This window comes from Schistocerca serialis, chromosome 5 (assembly GCF_023864345.2).
Source record: "Schistocerca serialis cubense isolate TAMUIC-IGC-003099 chromosome 5, iqSchSeri2.2, whole genome shotgun sequence".
NCBI lineage: Eukaryota > Metazoa > Arthropoda > Insecta > Orthoptera > Acrididae > Schistocerca > Schistocerca serialis.
In genome coordinates, this window is record NC_064642.1 from 714,728,292 (window position 1) to 714,750,235 (window position 21,944).

At 42.9% G+C, this 21,944-nt stretch overlaps 1 protein-coding gene across 1 annotated transcript in view; it reads left to right on the forward strand.

The window, feature by feature from the left end:
- LOC126482191 (uncharacterized) overlaps positions 1-21,944 on the forward strand; it is a 356,492-nt gene that overhangs the window by 304,078 nt on the left and 30,470 nt on the right. The window contains exon 5 of the mRNA XM_050106170.1: positions 21,012-21,224. Coding sequence (XP_049962127.1) covers positions 21,012-21,224 — 213 coding nt within the window. The remainder of the gene's footprint in view (positions 1-21,011; positions 21,225-21,944) is intronic.

The following is a 21,944-nucleotide window of genomic DNA, read 5'->3' on the forward strand; positions in this document are numbered from 1 at the left end:
GCAACCTACATCTTTCTGCACCTGCTTAAGGTATTCATCTCTTGGTCTCCCTCTGTGATGCTTACCTCCCACGCTTCCCTTCAGTACTGAATTGGTGAGCCCTTGATGTCTCAGAATGTGTCCTACCAACCGATCCATTCTTCTAATCAGAATGTGCCACAAATGCCCCTTCTTCCAAATTATCTTGAGTATCTGCTCATTAATTACGTAATCTACCGATCCAATCTTCAGCATTCTCCTGTAGCGCTACATTTCAAAAGCTTCGCTTCCATACATGGCCACGCTCCATGCAAATACTTTCGGAAAAGATTTCCTGATACGTAAATCTGTACTCGATATTAACAAATTTCTCTTCTTCAGAAACGCTTTTCTTGCCATTACCAGTCTACATGTTATATCCTCTCTACTTCGACCATCATCTGTTATTTTGCTGCCCAAATAGCAAAACACATCTACTGCTTTAAGTGTTTCGTTTCCTGATCTCATTCCCTTAGCATCGCCTGATTTAATTCGACTACATTTCACTATCCTCGTTTCATCTTATGTTCTCCTTTCAAGACATTGACAATTCCGTTCAACTGCTCTTCCAGGTCCTTCGCTGTCTCTGAAAGCATTACAATGTCATCAGTAAATCTCAAAGTTTTTATTTCTTTTCGCCGAACTCTAATTCCTACTCCAAATTTTTCTTCGGTTTTCTGTACTGCTTCTTCAATGTGCAGATTGGGTAACATCCGATATAGGTTTCAACCACGTCTACTCGCTCCTCAACCATTGCTTTCCTTACACGCCCCTCGATTCTTATAAGTGCTATCTGACTCTCTAAAAATTATAAATAGCTTTTCGTTTACCGTATTTTACCCCTGCCACCTCTAGAATTAGAAAGAGAGTATTCCAGTCAACATTGTCAAAAGCTTTCTCTAAGTCTGCAAATGCTGTAAACGGAGGTTTGCCTTTCCTTAACCTATCTTACAAGGTCAGTCGTAGGGTCAGTATTGCCTCGCATGTTCCTACATTTCTCCGGAATCCAAAGTGAGCTTCCCCGAGGTTGGCTTCTACAAGTTTTTCCATTCTTCTGTAAGGAATTCGTGTTAGTGTTTTGCCATCGTGACTTATTAAACTGATAGTTAGGTAAATCTAGCACCTGTCAGCACCTGCTTTCAGTGGAATTGGAATTGTTATATTCTTCTTGAAGTATGAGGGTATTTCGCCTGTCTCATACATCGTGCTCACCAGATGGAAGAGCTCTGTCATGGCTGTGTCCCCAAGACTATCATTAGTGCTAACGGAATGTGGTCTACTCCCGGGGCCTCGTTTCAACTTGGGTCTTGAAGTGCTCTCTCAAATGCTTCACGCAGTACCGTATCTCCTATCTCATCTTCATTTACCTCCAATTCGATTTCCATAGTATTGCCCTAAAGTGCATCTCTCCTGTGTAGACCCTCTATATACTTCCTCCACCTTTCTGTTTTCCCTTCTTTGTGTAGGACTGGTTTTCCATCTGAGCTCTTTATATTCATACAGATGGTTCCATTTTCACCAAAGGTCTCTCCAACTTTCCTGCAGGCGGCATCTATCTTTTTCCAAGTTATCTATGCTTGTAAATCCTTCCATTTATCCTCTAGCCATTCTTACTTAGCCGTTTTATACTTTCTGTCAATCTCACTTTTTAGACGTTGGGTACAGAATAAAATTGTGACACATCATTACTAGTGTTTTTCGATGAGGTACCTACCATGAGTAAAAGTATCAGATGAAATGGATCGAGTAAATAAGTGTCGCTATCGAGAAGGAAGTAGCCGAGAGCAAGAAATATGGAAACTTTCCGTGTCCCTACTTACGTAGATGTCGTAAGTTGCGTATGGTTCGTCCTGCATTTATTTTCCGTGTCTTCGAAGCATGGTTTTGGGGAGTCACTGGCTACATCAGGAAGTAATCTATTTGAGATGGAGTTGAAGGGGTCGTTGGGTCTACTGGAAACATTAGCATACATCTACCGAGACTGTATCTTCGGCGTACGCGGGGATGAACACCGCATTTTTCTTTTGTATTTTTTCTGTCAAACATTTGAGCGGCGCAATATGTGATTCACTAGAAATTAAACAATGAATTTTAGTTCGAATTTTCATAGGCAAACGAATAGTTGAATTTGGACAACTGGAATATGAAATTGACCTGTGTGACGTCTGGTTTTGCAAAACATGTTCAAATACTTGAAAGTTATGAGGGTAATTAAGAAAAACTTTGTTATTTGAGGGAAAATCGAAATATTTTAGGAACATAATTTTGCTTCCAGCGCCTACAACGGTCAATCTATTCTTTCCTTTAATTCACGAACAATGCATTCTCTTGATGTACGTTTTTTTTTTTTTTTTTTTTTTTTTTTGTCATCAGTCTACTGACTGGTTTGATGCGGCCCGCCACGAATTCCTTTCCTGTACTAACCTCTTCATCTCAGAGTAACACTTGCAACCTACGTCTTCAATTATTTGCTTGACGTATTCCAATCTCTTCCAAGTCCTTTGCTGTCTCTGACAGAATTACAATGTCATCGATAAACTTCAAAGTTTTTACTTCTTCTCCATGAATTTTAATACCTACTCCGAATTTTTCTTTTGTTTCCTTTACTGCTTGCTCAATATACAGATTGAATAACATCGGGGAGAGGCTACAACCCTGTCTCACTCCTTTCCCAACCACTGCTTCCCTTTCATGCCCCTCGACTCTTATAACTGCCATCTGGTTTCTGTACAAATTGTAAATAGCCTTTCGCTCCCTGTATTTTACCCCTGCCACCTTCAGAATTTGAAAGAGAGTATTCCAGTTAACTATGTCAAAAGCTTTCTCTAAGTCTACAAATGCTAGAAACGTAGGCTTGCCTTTTCTTAATCTTTATTCTAAGATAAGTCGTAAGGTTAGTATTGCCTCACGTGTTCCAACATTTCTACGGAATCCAAACTGATCCTCCCCGAGGTCCGCTTCTACCAGTCTTTCCATTCGTCTGTAAAGAATTCGCGTTAGTATTTTGCACCTGTGACTTATTAAACTGATATAAGATGAACATCAACAAAAGCAAAACGAGGATAATGGAATGTAATCAAATTAAATCGGGTGATGCTGAGAGGATTAGATTAGGAAATGAGACACTTAAAGTAGTAAAGGAGTTTTGCTATTTAGGGAGTAAAATAACTGATGATGGTCGAAGTAGAGAGGATATAAAATGTAGATTGGCAATGGCAAGGAAATCGTTTCTGAAGAAGAGAAATTTGTTAACATCGAGTATAGATTTAAGTGTCAGGAAGTCGTTTCTGAAAGTATTTGTATGGAGTGTAGCCATGTATGGAAGTGAAACATGGACGATAACCAGTTTGGACAAGAAGAGAATACAAGCTTTCGAAATGTGGTGCTACAGAAGAATGCTGAAGATAAGGTGGGTAGTTCACGTAACTAATGAGGAGGTATTGAATAGGATTGGGGAGAAGAGGAGTTTGTGACACAACTTGACTAGAAGAAGGAATCGGTTGGTAGGACATGTTTTGAGGCATCAAGGGATCACAAATTTAGCATTGGAGGGCAGCGTGGAGGGTAAAAATCGAAGAGGGAGACCAAGAGATCAATACACTAAGCAGATTCAGAAGGATGTAGGTTGCTGTAGGTACTGGGAGATGAAGAAGCTTGCACAGGATAGAGTATCATGGAGAGCTGCATCAAACCAGTCTCAGGACTGAATACCACAACAACAACAACATTCCAATCTCTGTCTTCCTCTACAGTTTTTGCCCTCTACAGCTCCCTCTAGTACCATGGAACTCATTCCCTCATGTCATTAGACTGTTCATTCCGTTCAGCAGATCATTTAATTCTTCTTCACTTTCACTCAGGGTTGCAATGTCATCAGCGAATCGTATCACTGATATCCTTTCACTTTGTATTTTAATTCCACTCCTGAACCTTTCTTTTATTTCCATCATTGCTTCCTCGATGTACAGACTGAAGAGTAGGGGCGAAGGGCTACAGCCTTGTCCTACACCCATCTTAATACGAGCACTTCGTTCTTGATCGTCCACTCTTATTATTCCCTCTTGGTTGTTGTACATACTGTATATGACCCGTCTCTCCCTATAGCTTACCCCTACTTTTTTCAGAATCTCGAACAGCTTGCACCATTTTATATTGTCGAACGCTCTTTCCAGGTCGACAAATCCTATGAAAGTGTCTTGATTTTTCTTTAGCCTTGCTTCCATTATTAGCCGTAACGTCAGAATTGCCTCTCTCGTCCCTTTACTCTTCCTAAAGCCAAACTGATCGTCACCTAGCGCATTCTCAGTTTTCTCTTCCATTCTTCTGTATATTATTCTTGTAAGCAGCTTCGATGCATGAGCTGTTAAGCTGATTGTGCGATAATTCTCGCACTTGTCAGCTCTTGTCGTCTTCGGAATTGTGTGGATGATGCTTTTCCGAAAGTCAGATGGTATTTCGCTAGACTCATATATTCTACACACCAACGTGAATAGTCGTTTTGTTGCCACTTCCCCTAATGATTTTAGAAATTCTGATGGAATGTTACCTATCCCTTCTGCCTTATTTGACCATAAGTCCTACAAAGCTCTTTTAAATTCCGATTCTAATACTGGATCCTCTATCTCTTCTAAATCGACTCCTGTTTCTTCTTTTATCACATCAGACAAATCTTCACCCTAATAGAGGCTTTCAATGTATTCTTTCCACCTATCTGCTCTCTCCTCTGCATTTAACAGTGGAATTCCCGTTGTACTCTTAATGTTACCACCGTTGCTTTTAACGTCACCAGAGGTTGTTTTGACTTTCCTGTATGCTGAGTCTGTCCTTCCGACAATCATATCTTTTCCTGCAGCCATTTCGTCTTAGCTTCCCTGCACTTTCTATTTATTTAATTCCTCAGCGACTTGTATTTCTGCATTCCTGATTTTCCCGTAACATGTTTGTACGAGGGCCGTTCAATAAATAATGCAACACTTTTTTTTTCTCGGCCAATTTTGGTTGAAAAAACCGGAAATTTCTTGTGGAATATTTTCAAACATTCCCACTTCGTCTCGTATAGTTTCATTGACTTCCGACAGGTGGCAGCGCTGTACGGAGCTGTTAAAATGGCGTCTGTAACGGATGTGCGTTGCAAACAACGGGCAGTGATCGAATTTCTTTGGGCGGAAAACCAGGGCATTTCAGATATTCATAGGCGCTTGCAGAATGTCTACGGTGATCTGGCAGTGGACAAAAGCACGGTGAGTCGTTGGGAAAAGCGTGTGTCATCATCGCCGCAAGGTCAAGCAAGACTATCTGATCTCCCGCGTGCGGGCCGGCCGTGCACAGCTGTGACTCCTGCAATGGCGGAGCGTGCGAACACACTCGTTCGAGATGATCGACGGATCACCATCAAACAACTCAGTGCTCAACTTGACATCTCTGTTGGTAGTGCTGTCACAATTGTTCACCAGTTGGGATATTCAAAGGTTTGTTCCCGCTGGGTCCCTCGTTGTCTAACCGAACACGATAAAGAGCAAAGGAGAACCATCTGTGCGGAATTGCTTGCTCGTCATGTGGCTGAGGGTGACAATTTCTTGTCAAAGATTGTTACAGGTGATGAAACATGGGTTCATCACTTCGAACCTGAAACAAAACGGCAATCAATGGAGTGGCGCCACACCCACTCCCCTGCCAAGAAAAAGTTTAAAGCCATACCCTCAGCCGGTAAAGTCATGGTTACAGTCTTCTGGGACGCTGAAGGGGTTATTCTGTTCGATGTCCTCCCCCATGGTCAAATGATCAACTCTGAAGTGTATTGTGCTACTCTTCAGAAATTGAAGAAACGACTTCAGCGTGTTCGTAGGCACAAAAATCTGAACGAACTTCTCCTTCTTCATGACAACGCAAGACCTCACACAAGTCTTCGCACCCGAGAGGAGCTCACAAAACTTCAGTGGACTGTTCTTCCTCATGCGCCCTACAGCCCCGATCTCGCACAGTCTGATTTCCATACGTTTGGCCCAATGAAGGACGCAATCCGTGGGAGGCACTACGCGGATGATGAAGAAGTTATTGATGCAGTACGACGTTGGCTCCGACATCGACCAGTGGAATGGTACTGTGCAGGCATACAGGCCCTCATTTCAAGGTGGCGTAAGGCCGTAGCATTGAATGGAGATTACGTTGAAAAATAGTGTTGTGTAGCTAAAAGATTGGCGAATAACCTGGTGTATTTCAATGCTGAATAAAACAACCCCTATTTCAGAAAAAAAATGTGTTGCATTACTTCTTGAACTGCCCTCGTACTTCCTCCTTTCATCAATCAACTGAAGTATTTCTTCTGTTACCCATGGTTTCTTCGCAGCTACCTTCTTTGTATCCATGTTTTCCATCCCAACTTCTGTGATGGCCCTTTTTAGATATGTCCATTCCTTTTCAACTGTACTGCCTACTGCGCTATTCCTTATTGCTGTATCTATAGCGTTAGAGAACTTCAAACGTATCTCCTCATTCCTTAGTACTTCCGTATCCCACTTCTTTTTGTATTGATTTTTCCTGACTAATGTCTTGAACTTCAGCCTACTCTTCATCACTACTATATTGTGATCTGAGTCTATATCTGCTCCTGGGTACGCCTTACAATCCAGTATCTGATTTCGGAATCTCTGTCTGACCATGATGTAATCTAATTGAAATCTTCCCGTATCTCCCGGCCTTTTCCAAGTATACCTCCTCCTCTTGTGATTCTTGAACAGGGTATTCGCTATTACTAGCTGAAACTTGTTACAGAACTCAATTAGTCTTTCTCCTCTTTCATTCCTTGTCCCAAGCCCATATTCTCCTGTAACCTTTTCTTCTACTCCTTCCCCTACAACTGCATTCCAGTCGCCCATGACTATTAGATTTTCGTCCCCCTTTACATACTGCATTACACTTTCAATATCCTCATACACTTTCTCTATCTGTTCATCTTCAGCTTGCGACGTCGGCATGTATACCTGAACTATCGTTGTCGGTGTTGGTCTGCTGTCGATTCTGATTAGAATAACCCGCTCACTGAACTGTTCACAGTAATACACCCTCTGCCCTACCTTCCTATTCATAACGAATCCTACACCTGTTATACCATTTTCTGCTGCCGTTGATATTACCCGATACTCATTTGACCAGAAATCCTTGTCTTCCTTCCACTTCACTTCACTGACCCCTACTATATCTAGATTGAGCCTTTGCATTTCCCTTTTCAGATTTTCTAGTTTCCCTACCACGTTCAAGCTTCTGACATTCCACGCCCCGACTCGTAGAACGTTATCCTTTCGTTGATTATTCAATATTTTTCTCATGGTAACCTCCCCCTTGGCAGTCCCCTCCCGGAGATCCGAATGGGGGACTATTCCGGAATCTTTTGCCAATGGAGAGATCATCATGACACTTCTTCAATTACAGGCCACATGTCCTGTGGATACACGTTACGTGTCTTTAATGCAGTGGTTTCCGTTGCCTTCTGCATCCTCATGTCGTTGATCATTGCTGATTCTTCCGCCTTTAGGGGCAATTTCCCCACCCCTAGGACAAGAGAGTGCCCTGAACCCCTATCCGCTCCTCCGCCCTCTTTGACAAGGCCGTTGGCAGAATGAGGCTGACTTCTTATGCCGGAAGTCTTCGGCCGCCAATGCTGATTATTTATCAAAATTTAGGCAGTGGCGGGGGTCGAACCCGGGACCGAAGACGTTTTGATTATGAATCAAAGACGCTACCCCTTTTTTTTTTTATAAAACCTTTATTAAAAAAAAACAATGTTACACATTGCAAATACATACTAGTTATACATACATGAAGTTATTTAAACAAAGCGATTTGATCATTTCAATTGCGCTGACATTAAGGAAAGACAACAGAAGATTGTGTTACTGACTAAATCACCAGAAAGAATTAAATTAAACATAAATACTTGAGAATAGCGGAAAGGAGATATATAATAAAGTTGACTAGCCTTCCAACTACACTTTCTGGACATAAATTGAATCTAAGTATTTGAAGTGATCAGATCTATATAATCAGTCTTTCACTGCAAAAATGAACAGGGCAATGTGCCAGCCATTGAATATTACATTTATCGGATAGTATCTTATGGTTTTAACCAATCGATAAGGAGATTTCTATAAAAACTGTCTATTTCCAAATTTCTAGTATAAGCCAATAATGCACCTTTCATGATTTGTGTTTGGCACTATTAGACACACAATCTCAATGTCACATAAGTTCTGTACATTAGATTATAAATTTCAAAAAACTACTCTCTGAAGTAGAGAAAGCACACATCATAAATATACTGTAAAATCTTAAATAGTATCCTTAAGGTAACTACAATACATCACTGTCAACACAGTCTTCTTTTTTATATTAACCAATGCCCATTCTTTCAAATACAATTTTTAGCATATTACCGAACTTTTTCTTGTGATTCGAATAGCTTCTAATTTTGTGGAACTCACACAGCATGTGTACCTTGAACTCTATGATGCTATCGGATCCTAATTTGTTAAGGACGTAGTTAACAAAATTTCCCAGCAACCAGTACACAGCGTTATTTTTTGCTTCTGGGAAATAGCGTGCTTCAGGCCTGTGTATCAATGACAGCGATATATACTCAGGGGATGTTCTTGTAATCAGAGCTATTTGCTCCCGGATCCACTTCCAACTATTCATGTGACCACTGCAAGTATATCGATGAACTACTGTGTCAACTAGATGGCATTGTTGACATAAATTTGTTTCACAGAGTCCGATTGCGTGCAGTCTTTCATTGGTGCTAACTATGTTGTTAACTGTCTTGTACCATGACGTTTTTATATTAGACGTGAGCACATTAGAACTAATGTTTTTCCAAATCTCAGTCCACTCAATGTTTGGAAACTGTCGTTCTATTTTGTTTCTTCCTTCGCTTTTCTTTCGTTCCCGCATTATGGCTCTCGATGTTAAGTGTCGGGACTGCCTGAGTTCGACACTGACATAACTAAACTCAACATAGAAAATCCTCACGTGCTGTAAGCGACTGTTGATATTCTGCACGTCAATCGGGGGAAGCAGGCTTGGAGGTTTAATGATGTCGAAAAGTTGGCTGGTTATGCTTTCTCGCGAGTCTCTTATTAAATTAACTTGCCTTTTGATAAAAAGAGCAGAGGCTTTATCCGTTATATCAATTAATCCTAGTCCACCATTTTTAGGATCTAAAGTGGCTACTTTAGCAGATACTCTGAACACTTCACCTCTCCACAAAAATTTTGTGATGTTGGACATTATTCTCCTCGCTATCATTCTCGGTATTGGAAACAGCTGGGCAGTATAATAAGCCTTAGCAAGGATGCATGAGTTGATATACTGTGTTCTTTGAACTTGGTTCATATATCGAGTTAAATTCTCTACAATGGCTCCTTGCACTTTATCTGCTGCAACTTTCCAATTTAAAGCCGTCATTTTCATAGGGCATGCTGTCAGGGTGATCCCAAGTGTTTTATGTTGTCGGACTAAGTTTGCCCACTCGACGTTGATATTATCAAAACCTCTGAGATTTAACATCTTACTTTTTTTCCGTTTGCATTGGTTCCAGATGCTCTACAGTACGAATCAATCACTGTTGCTAGCGTGGTTACCTCGTCATTATTCCTTATAATGACCCCTATATCGTCAGCATAGGCTCTTATAACTGTTTTGTTTCCTGATAATGTTAAGCCTTTTAATGTAGCATGGACATGTCGGAGGAAAGGTTCCAGCGAAATTGCGAAGAGCGACATGGACAGAGGACTTCCTTGAGGAACACCTCGTTGTATTTTCATCGGCCTGGATTGTTGACAATTCACCGCTATATTAGCATTTATTCCAGTTGCTATGTTCTTAATCAACTGTATAACCCTATCGTTGAAACCTATTTTCTTCAATGTCTGTAGAAGATATTCATGGTTTACTACATCGAACGCCTTATAAAAATCTAAAAACAATAAAGCACACTTTATGTTTGTTACAAAAGTTATTGCAATGATATCCCTGAATTCCGCTAGATTTTGAAAAATGGTTCTGCCTTGCGCACAGTTCTGATGTTGACTAATAATTTTATCTGTAAGGCATGAAATTCTCTTGTTTATTATTCTAGCTATTACTTTATAATCAGAATTCAGCAGTGAAATTGGACGAAAATTATTTAAATCTTTGTTTCCATTATTTTTTGGCACCAGAACAATTTTACTCTCCTTAAACTCAGCCGGAATCATTTTACCCTGAATAACCTCATTTACAATGTCCGTGATTTTCGCACCCACTATTGGCCAGTAGCGGATGTAAAATTCTGCTGGCAGACCATCTGGTCCTGGGGATTTTTTTGGTGGCGAGGCGCACAGAGTCTCATACACGTCTTCTTCACTGACAACCTCGAGAAAATTTTCGTTGTCATCTTCTGTCAGCTGTGGGGCTAGGATGTCAAGGAATTCTTCCAAGGAAGCATCACTACTTTGATGTACAGAATATAGCTCGCAATAATAGCGATAAATCTCGTCCATGATATCCTGCTGGGTGCTGAGAATCGTGCCGTGTTTTGTTCGAATTTCTTCAATAAAAGTCCTTCTCCCGTTTTTCGTATGCTTCACTAAATGATATAGGGAAGTAGTTTCATCTGTTGACACCGAATTTGCCTTCGATTTTATTTTCAACCCTTCCATTTGACTTTTCTTGATATTAAGTAACTTGGCTTTGACTTTTTTGATGTCTGCTATCCGAAGTGAGGAACCTGCTGAGACTTGATCATATAGATCTCTCAAAACGGAATAGTAATACTCTATAGTGCATTTCATTTCCCTTGCGCTCTGGGCACTGTATTGAATAAGAACTTTCCTCAACTTTGGCTTTGCCATTTTAACCCACCAGTCAATAGCAGTGGCATATCTACTACGGGCTCGCAGGCATATTGCCCATGTTTCTTTAATCAGATCTTCTAAATCATGATTAACTAACAAGGAAGTGTTCAAATTCCACTGATTCTTGAATCGGCGAACCGGCTGTCTTGTTAGATTTATGCAAGCTAAGACACTTGAATGGTCTGAAAAGTACGTAGGAATGGTTTCTACTTTTGTCACGGAAGTTACAAGATTTTTAGAAATATATAGTCTATCAATCCTGCTACGTGATGTTGCCGTGACATAAGTGAACTCAACAATGGAGGGGTATTTGATTTCCCATATATCCTTTGATTCTAAACCAGTAACTAATTGTTTTAGTTCACTTGAGAAATTAAAATTAGGTAACTGATCTTTTCGATTTAAAACACAATTAAAATCACCTCCAAGTAATAACTGTCTTGGTGATTTCCTTAACAAGTATATCAAGTCGTCTTTGAAGAAACGTGCCCTGTCAGCTCGATGAGAACTTCCTGAAGGGGCGTACAAGTTGATGATAGTCACATCATAGATATTTAGTCCTATTCCCCTTCCGGATACCAGTCGTTCCACCTCGCTTACTGTAATCCCTTCCCTTACCAAAATAGCTGTTCCAACACTTGTTTCGGGAGATACATTTATGGAACTGACAAAACCGGGAATTACCAAATCCGAAATTAGAACTTCTTGTAACAGGGCAATATCAGTCGCGGATTCGTACAAAAATTCCTTAAGGGCCGATAATTTCAAACCGGTCGTGATTTTATTTATGTTTATAGTGGTGACAGAATAAGATTGCGTCATTGTGCTGTCACTATGTAGTTGTTTTGTTGAACTAATTTAGTTTACTGTGGTTCAGGGTTCAGTTAAGCTGTAACAGTTTTCTCGGAAGGCTGAACATGGAATAACACTTCAATCAGTTTATTAGTTACTGTCCCGTTTTTTTTCTACTTCTGATGTTTTCTCCTGTACCGCAAGCAGACTGATTTCCTGGTAAACTTTCTGATTTTTCCTCCAGTGATTCGTGTACGACCGTTTCGGACTGAACATTCTTTGGGTTTGGGTCGCCCCTACTGGATTTTCCCTTCCCTTGGTTACGAGCTACATTCTCATTTGGTTGCGTCGGTATTTTACTTCGCGGCTTATCTGGAGCAGCAGCAGACGTTTTAGCCATTTCGGTTGCCGGCGCCTGCCCTGAGGTGTTGACCGTGATTTCAGTTTGGCCACCACTTCCTCGTTCTTTATTAATTTCACTCACTTTCTGATCGAGGGAAACAAATGGAGACTGCAGTTTTGCATCCTCTCCCTGAATTTGTTTATTAACAGATAGATTCTGATCTTTGCAATCGGCTACTGCACCTGTTGTTTCTTGCAAATTAATGCTGCTTACACCCCTTTCATTTTCTGGTACCGTATGTGTATTATCTTTCTGTTCATTAGTTTCCATTCGCATTTTGCCTTCAGGTTCCTCTGCCTTCTCATCGCACTGTTTTTGCTTGCGAAGTGAGGGAGTGGGACAAGACAGCTCGTCCTCTGAACAACTATCAGTTATCTCCAGAGGTCGTTTTTTCGGTTGCATTTCAGTTTCACGAGTAGTGGCAACGGGGTTTCCTTTTGTTGTTAACGGGGGAAATTGACTGTTATCGTGAAGGGAGACATCAGCTTGTCCCGCTGCGTTAACATCCTCAACCAGTTGTTCCGGGCTATTCTTTGGTAACAGATCATTTAAGGTAAGCTTCTGACGCTGTATCAAATTACTTTTAAGCACAACAGTTCGCCGCGGACATTCCTGTCTGAAGTGGCCGGTTTCGTTACATATATGACATGTAGCTTCCTGACCTGTAAAACAATTTGTGCCTTATACCCACAAACAGTTATGTGAGACGGAATATTCGTCTTAACGTCCATCTCTACACAGCGGACCCCGTTAAAACACTGCAGTTTAAAGCGAGGCGACCATCTTTCATTTGCAATTGATTTAACGTCTCCGTAGTTTAAAAGAGCTTCCTTAATCTTATCATTTTCAATTTCAATGGGGAGATTCAAGACACGAACGGTTTTGTAATGAATGTCCGCTCTATAGATGGAAACCTTACTTTTATAACCATTTCTATGCACAAAATCTACTTCATAGCCCCACTTTCGTAACACTTTATCAACAGTCGAAGCACTGATTAACTTGACAAAAACACAGTATTTTTCCTGATCCAGTTGCCAGGTATGAACGGTTTCAGAATTTAGACCAATTACCTGTGTAATCCAGTCATCTATTTCCAGGGATGTCGGCTGAACAGGACGGGATTCTTTGTCAAAAGCAAATACCAGAGTGTTCTTCCTGAGGTTTGTAGCCATGGTTAATCCAGCGAAGCAATTTCGGTTAAACAACCGAAATTCCAAGTAGCAGCAGCAAGACCAGAAAGAGCGATCAGATCACAAGGAACAGGAACGAACACGGAGATTAACGGACGGACGGCACTCGGCGAAGCACAAGTATAGCGATGTAAACACTGAAGTGCAGCGCAACAGTTAACAGCGGCCACTCGCGAGCGCGGCTGAAACGGAACTGACGTTTGGCCCAATGAAGGACGCAATCCGTGGGAGGCACTACGCGGATGATGAAGAAGTTATTGATGCAGTACGACGTTGGCTCCGACATCGACCAGTGGAATGGTACTGTGCAGGCATACAGGCCCTCATTTCAAGGTGGCGTAAGGCCGTAGCATTGAATGGAGATTACGTTGAAAAATAGTGTTTTGTAGCTAAAAGATTGGCGAATAACCTGGTGTATTTCAATGCTGAATAAAACAACCCCTATTTCAGAAAAAAAATGTGTTGCATTACTTCTTGAACTGCCCTCGTACTTCCTCCTTTCATCAATCAACTGAAGTATTTCTTCTGTTACCCATGGTTTCTTCGCAGCTACCTTCTTTGTATCCATGTTTTCCATCCCAACTTCTGTGATGGCCCTTTTTAGATATGTCCATTCCTTTTCAACTGTACTGCCTACTGCGCTATTCCTTATTGCTGTATCTATAGCGTTAGAGAACTTCAAACGTATCTCCTCATTCCTTAGTACTTCCGTATCCCACTTCTTTGTGTATTGATTTTTCCTGACTAATGTCTTGAACTTCAGCCTACTCTTCATCACTACTATATTGTGATCTGAGTCTATATCTGCTCCTGGGTACGCCTTACAATCCAGTATCTGATTTCGGAATCTCTGTCTGACCATGATGTAATCTAATTGAAATCTTCCCGTATCTCCCGGCCTTTTCCAAGTATACCTCCTCCTCTTGTGATTCTTGAACAGGGTATTCGCTATTACTAGCTGAAACTTGTTACAGAACTCAATTAGTCTTTCTCCTCTTTCATTCCTTGTCCCAAGCCCATATTCTCCTGTAACCTTTTCTTCTACTCCTTCCCCTACAACTGCATTCCAGTCGCCCATGACTATTAGATTTTCGTCCCCCTTTACATACTGCATTACACTTTCAATATCCTCATACACTTTCTCTATCTGTTCATCTTCAGCTTGCGACGTCGGTATGTATACCTGAACTATCGTTGTCGGTGTTGGTCTGCTGTCGATTCTGATTAGAATAACCCGCTCACTGAACTGTTCACAGTAATACACCCTCTGCCCTACCTTCCTATTCATAACGAATCCTACACCTGTTATACCATTTTCTGCTGCCGTTGATATTACCCGATACTCATTTGACCAGAAATCCTTGTCTTCCTTCCACTTCACTTCACTGACCCCTACTATATCTAGATTGAGCCTTTGCATTTCCCTTTTCAGATTTTCTAGTTTCCCTACCACGTTCAAGCTTCTGACATTCCACGCCCCGACTCGTAGAACGTTATCCTTTCGTTGATTATTCAATATTTTTCTCATGGTAACCTCCCCCTTGGCAGTCCCCTCCCGGAGATCCGAATGGGGGACTATTCCGGAATCTTTTGCCAATGGAGAGATCATCATGACACTTCTTCAATTACAGGCCACATGTCCTGTGGATACACGTTACGTGTCTTTAATGCAGTGGTTTCCGTTGCCTTCTGCATCCTCATGTCGTTGATCATTGCTGATTCTTCCGCCTTTAGGGGCAATTTCCCCACCCCTAGGACAAGAGAGTGCCCTGAACCCCTATCCGCTCCTCCGCCCTCTTTGACAAGGCCGTTGGCAGAATGAGGCTGACTTCTTATGCCGGAAGTCTTCGGCCGCCAGTGCTGATTATTTATCAAAATTTAGGCAGTAGCGAATCAAAGACGCTACCCCTAGACCACGGAGCCAACGTACGTAACGCAACACAATTAAGGAATCATTATTGGAAACCCTGTAATTGTCTTCTACAGCGACACAGAACTTTGAAATTCGGCTCAAAGATGCCTAGAAACAAACACCGTCTGAACAGTACGGCAATAAAGGAAGAATGCATTGATTGTTGGTGTTAATAACGAACATCCTCCTTTACCTCCTCTGCATTAGTGCAGATGACGTGTCACTGAGCACATTTGTTGTGTGCATGCAGTACACGTAAGGCGCCTAGTTGTTTCCACTGCACTGTGTGGAATACGAAAGTTCTGTTATAGTTCACTAACCTGCTGTCTTCAAGTTGATGTCCCCAGCGCAGAAAACAGCACGCAGGTCGTAAGTTCTGTATCTTAAGGCTGAAACTGACTTTTAGAGAGGTTTCTGTTCTGAAATAATGTATCACTTCTTTGGGATGCCACTCGCGTGTTTTAATATAGCCACACTATAAGACTACATGATCTTAATACAACACCTTCTGATACAGCAAAGTACATGCTCAAACACAATGTTTACGAAAACGTATCTTTACATTATTTGTGGCACGTGTCTGTGCCTCGTGAGTACCAGAGTGAATCTTTTAATACTGAATACTGGCAAACACATCCTACGACAGACAACATGCCTGTCCTTCTCGACGGCCTAATCCAGCGTGACGAACAGCCCGAAACACTTCGCGCGCCATACCAAAAAAAAGCGTGACCCGAACGCTTCCGAAATGCTTCGTCTGCAATTCCGTCTTTTGTTTTTTATTTAAATTGTTTTTAATAATTCTAAAATGACTGGTTTATAGTCAGTTGTTGAGACATATTTATATTAAAAAGTGAAGTCCTTCCAATTACTTTAAATAATAATAATAACTATACTTTAACTTTTTGGCGCCCTTGCTCCGAACACAGCAGCCAACCACAGAGCAGTAGCTTTATGCAGGCGGTCTTTCTCACGGGAATGGTACCGAATGTAACATCTGTCACAGGTACCTCACACCACATTTCGTCATCTACGAGGGCTATCCACAAAGTACATTACGTTTTGGAATTAAAAATAAGTAAAGTATTGGAATTTTTTTTTATTATATGCAGATGAAAGCCACCACTTTTCTACATAGTTGCCATTTAAATTAAGGCACTTATCGTAGCGATGGACGAGCTTGGAAATTCCTTCGTCGTAAAATTCGGCCGCCTGCGCTTTCAACCACGTGGTTACCTCTTCTTTTGGGACAGAAAAGGTGTGATTTTTGTGGATTTCCTGGAAAGAGGCACTACAATAAACTCTCAAAGGTATTGTCGAACTTTGCACAACCTCAGAAGAAAACAATGGTTCAAATGGTTCTGAGCACTATGGGACTTAACATCTGTGGTCATCAGTCCCCTAGAACTTAGAACTACTTAAACCTAACTAACCTAAGGACATCACACACATCCATGCCCGAGGCAGGATTCGAACGTGCGACCGTAGCAGTGGTGCGGTTCCGGACTGAGCGCCTAGAACCGCTAGACCACCGCGGCCGCAACCTCAGAAGAGCAATACAAAACAAGCGCAGGGGAAAGTTGGGCTCAAAGATCTTACTGATTCACGACAACGCCCGGGCCCACACGGCAAATGCTACTCGCTAAGTTCTCGAATCTTTTAAGTGGGAGTTGTTTCCTCATCCGCCGTACAGTCCCGATCTGGCACCGAGCGACTTCCACTTATTCCCAGCAATGAAGAAGTGGTTGGCTATGCAGCGTTTTGATGACGACGCACAGCTTCAAGAAGAGGTAACCACGTGGTTGAAGGCGCAGGCGGCCGAATTTTACGACGAAGGAATTTCCAAGCTCGTCCATCGCTACGATAAGTGCCTTAATTTAAATGGCAACTATGTAGAAAAGTAGTATTGAAGTGTGGCTTTCATCTGTGTATAATAAAAAAATTCCCAATACTTTATTTATTTTTAATTCCAAAACGTAATGTACTTTGTGGATAGCCCTCGTATATACTTCTTGCACCTCCACTGCTCTGGGAACAGCTTCTAGGAGCCCAATATGATGGCTGACTAAGCCAGAAATATTACAACAGGCCCTGAAGGCCCAACGGTACTGACCGGCCGCCGTGCCATCCTCAGATCTTAGGCACCATCGGATGCGGATACGGAGGGGCACGTGGTCAGCCCAACGCTCTGCTGGTGACCGGTGCCCGACAGCGGTTATCTTCGATGATCTGACAGGTATCGGTGTTAACCACAGCGGCAAGGCCGTTGACCATACGTGCCTACAACCTTTCTCAATAATATACCAAATGAATTCACAATTGCGAATAAGGACTACCATCAGCCGTAGAATGGAATGACACCGATGTCCAAAGAACTTTGCATCGTAATAAGATGTGTTATACAGGCACTGCAGTATCGTATTGATCCTCCGATACCGGGCAAGCGACTTTCAAATACAAGGCCTAAACTGTACGGGAATATACATAATGGACGTACGGGTACGGGTCGCAGGAGCACGGTTGACGACATATGGAAGTTTGTGTCTGGCCGTAAGTCCTACACGGATAGCCAAATGGTAAGACGACCGCTCGCGATAAGTGCGAAATCCTGGTGCGAGTCCCGGTCCGACACAAATTTTCGTTGTCGTCATTCCATTCTGCAGCTGATGGTAGTTCTTATCCGTAATTGTGAATGCATTTGGTGTGTTTCGTAACTGCTATGGTCGCCGCAGTGCCTGTTCCTTTGGACATGCATGTCCAATCCACTTTGCACGCAATCAGGCACTGCGATATAGTATTTCTCAATAACGGTGCAAAAGCGTGGCGCCTTGTGACGTCATAGTTGGACTCGACGGCGCTTGGGTCAGCGAGGTGTCGACACATGCGAAAGGAAGACCACAGCTCAGAAGTTCACGTGAGCTGTCATGTGGGTCAGTGATGTCACATTGGCACCCAATTTCACCACAATTCTGCCCAACGCTATCAAAGACATCTCAAACGCTGAAAAGGTCGTCACATCCCTTCTTACCAACATTTCGTCCCTTCTCTTGACTCCTCTGCGACGGAGGTCGGAACCGTGACGCCCAGCATTGAAATAACGAGGTTTTCTCATGAGTGACTTAGGAGAATATTTCACACATACCGCCGCTTAGAATCGACTAGGGGAGACGTCAGGGGGTGGTATAACAAAGGCCTGTTGGACCCATGTAGGAGCTAAGGGGTGTCGAAAGTAATACCTGTCACAGTGGCGCCTACGAATCAGACAGTGGCTGTCTCTGTACAGGAACAATTTTTAAAGTGCTAAAAAAAGGGGTGCAGATGGCATCGAGGGCATGGCCGTTGCCCTTTCATTAACGAGTGTGTCAATGGCGCACCCACTTCCCCCTCTACCCATTAAACACGTAGAAGGGCGCGAAATAGGAGGTCTGAGAAAGCATAAAACACTATGCTGCTACGGCTCAATTTCATTTTTCGTCGAATGGGTTTGTACAGTCCATAGTGGTTCCACTCTGTTCACCAGAGCAATAACTGTGGCCGCTCTACACTCCAAAGGGGTGCGACCAGTGGCGTTATAGGCTCACGGTGTCCTAAGAGAAGAGCTGAATCATGCGGGTGGTGTCAACAATGTCGTACTATTGCTCATCGCACTGCAATCCCTGCTTTCGACCTCGAAATGAGTGAGCTTCAACGGCCTAGGTGAAGGGATGGGTTTATTGACGCCGTTTATGCCACCTCCTGAGGTCTTTCTTGTCGATTCTGAGCGGCGGTGCGCCGCGCGGGATTACCCGAGCGGTCTTGGGCGCTGCAGTCATGGACTGTGTGGCTTGTCCCTGCGGAGGTTCGAGTCCTCCGTCGGGCATGGGTGTGTGTGTTTGTCCTTAGGATAATTTAGGTTAAGTAGTGTGTAAGCTTAGGGACTGATGACCTTAGCAGTTAAGTCCCATAAGATTTCACACACATTTGAGCGGCGGTGCGACCTCCCCATGGTCGATACGTCCACGGTGGTGTTGGACAGAATTGTAGTGAAATTTGGTGCCAATGGGACATCGTTAACCCATCTCGCACCTCATAAGAGATTCTGAGCCCCAGCTTTTCTTTCGCATGTGTCGACACCTGGCTGTTGGCAGCATCGCTAAGGCTAAAGCCGACGCCGCATGCCTTTGCACCATCGCAGAGGGGGGGGGGGGGGGGGGGGGGGGGGGGGGGAACCCTGGAGGAACCATTCAGTCAAATTTCAAACATATGCGTCGGAACAGAAGACATATACAGGGCTTCAAAAAGGCGATGCTTTCTTTATGTTGCACAGAATAGTTATGGAGGGAGCCGTCGAGCGCATAAATGTACTGAAAGCCAGAGACTGAGTTCATATGGCTCTTAGCACTATGGGACTTAACATCTATGGTCATCAGTCCCCTAGAGCTTAGAACTCCTTAAACCTAACTAACCGAAGGACAGCACACAACACCCAGTCATCACGAGGCAGAGAAAATCCCTGACCCCGCCGGGAATCGAACCCGGGAACCCGGGCGCGGGAAGCGGGAACGCTACCGTACGACCATGAGCTGCGGACTCAGAGACTGGGATAACGCAACAAGTAAGTGAGGACGTTTTGTGTGTTTGGTACGTTAGGATGAAGAGAACGATGCAGGCGAAGAAACAGTGACAGGTACATCAAACGAAAAACATCCAATAAAGAAAAAGTTGAGAGAAGGGTTTCTGCCGGACGGAGTGGCCGAGCGGTTCTAGGCGCTACAGTTTGGAACCGTGCGACCGCTACGGTCGCAGGTTCGAATCGTGCCTCGGGAACGGATGTGTGTAATTTCTTTAGGTCAGTTAGGTTTAAGTAGTTCTAAGTTCTAGGGGACTGATGACCTCAGAAGTTAAGTCCCATAGTGCTCAGAGCCATTTCTGAAGGGTTTCTCGTTTCGTGACAGGGTCTTTTAATCAGCGCCAGAGAGTCGTGAAATGTTATCAACTTTAGTGACAGGTGACAGAAGAGAGTCGCCTTTCTTCGTGGAAAGGCACACTATTAATATATCCGAGAATGCCAGTTCCCATGTGAGTAAGCCAACATGTTACTTACTGCCGCGTGCGGAGGAAGGTCTTGAAATTTCAATTATCACATCGAAGTAGTCATGCTGTCCAAAAAGCTTTGTGACAATTTGAATCCTCGTTTACAGATTTACCCTTCAATGCGACACATTTTTCCAACTATGTATCTATTTTGCGTAAAGAAAGTTGAGTAGGTGAAATACTTGATTTTTAAAATGGCAGCCTTCGAATCACGTATTAAATTTAGGACCTCTAGAGAACAGCAGACACTGGGAAAACAAATGAGGTGTAAAAAAGTTTCTCTTTCCAAAGCCTAGTTTTATTGTGCATAAAAATCTACATTGGTTTGACTGTCAAAATAGTTTATTTGAAATCGAGCACTAAATTTAGGATTTCGAGAAGACGCTAGGAAACTAAGGGAGTATCAGTTATATCATGCGTTCTGAACAAAACTTGGAAAGAAACGAAAAATAAAAAAAAATCTGTCCGATGTTTTGTGAAATGATTTGTATAAAAGTAGTTAGTAGAATAGATAAGAGAAACATTTGACGTACCTTTGAAAGATGGTGGTAATCATGTACAGCAAATGAGATGCGTCAAATGTTGTCTAATTTATTTTATTTCGTGCTTTTAGACAAATCATTTCACAAAACATTTGACCGTTTCTTTCAACATTTTTGAGTTTCATGCTTTTATTTTCGCCTATTGCCAGTGTGTGCGAGACGCGTGACTGCGCTGTTTGCTGGCTGCAGGACTTCGTGGTGGGGCTGAGCATTCTGTCGCGCGGCACGCTGGACGAGAAGCTGCGCTGGACGTTCTCGCTGTACGACATCAACGGCGACGGCTGCATCACGCGCGACGAGATGACCGACATCGTCACCGCCATCTACGAGCTGACGGGGCGCCTGGCCGAGCCCTCGGCCGACGACGCCACCGTCAACGACAAGGTCGAGCGCATCTTCCAGGTGCGTATTGGGCCAACCATATCTACATCTACATCTAAATGGATACTCTGCGAATCACGTTCACGTGCCTGGCAGAGGGTTCATCGAACCACCTTCACATTTCTGTATTATTACAATCTCGTATAGCTCGCGGAAAGAATGAACATCTAAATCTTTCACTTATTTTATCGTGGTGATCGTTCGTCCCTATATAGGTAGGTGTCAACAAAATACGAGGGGCGTTCAGAAAGTAAGCTCCGATCGGTCGCGAAATGGAAACGACTATGAAAATCCGATAAAGCTTTGCACAGATGTGTTGGGTAGTGTCTCTAGTATAACCCCAGTTAGCATCACGTCGCTCTTCTCATTTCTGAGCTCGCAGTGAGTGCGTAAAGATGTCTAGAAAATAGTGTCTGCCGCCAAGTACGAGGGCCTGGTGAGAAATTTCGCCTGAAGCTATGCAGCTAACATTACATAACTGTCGTGCTGTTTCTTCTTCAAGACAATTCTCAGCCGCATTCTGCAGGGGCAATGAAGATGCTCCTGCATCGTTTTCAAATGGAAATGTGAGATTACCCACAATACAGTCCGCAATTGTCTCTCCCTGAGTTTCATCTCTGGTCACATGAACCGCTGTCTTTGAAGACAACATTTTGACACAGACAACGAGGTGTAGGCCAGCGTGGAGAATTGGCGGAAAGCAGTGGCGGCTGCCTTCTATGATGAGGCTATTGAAAAGTT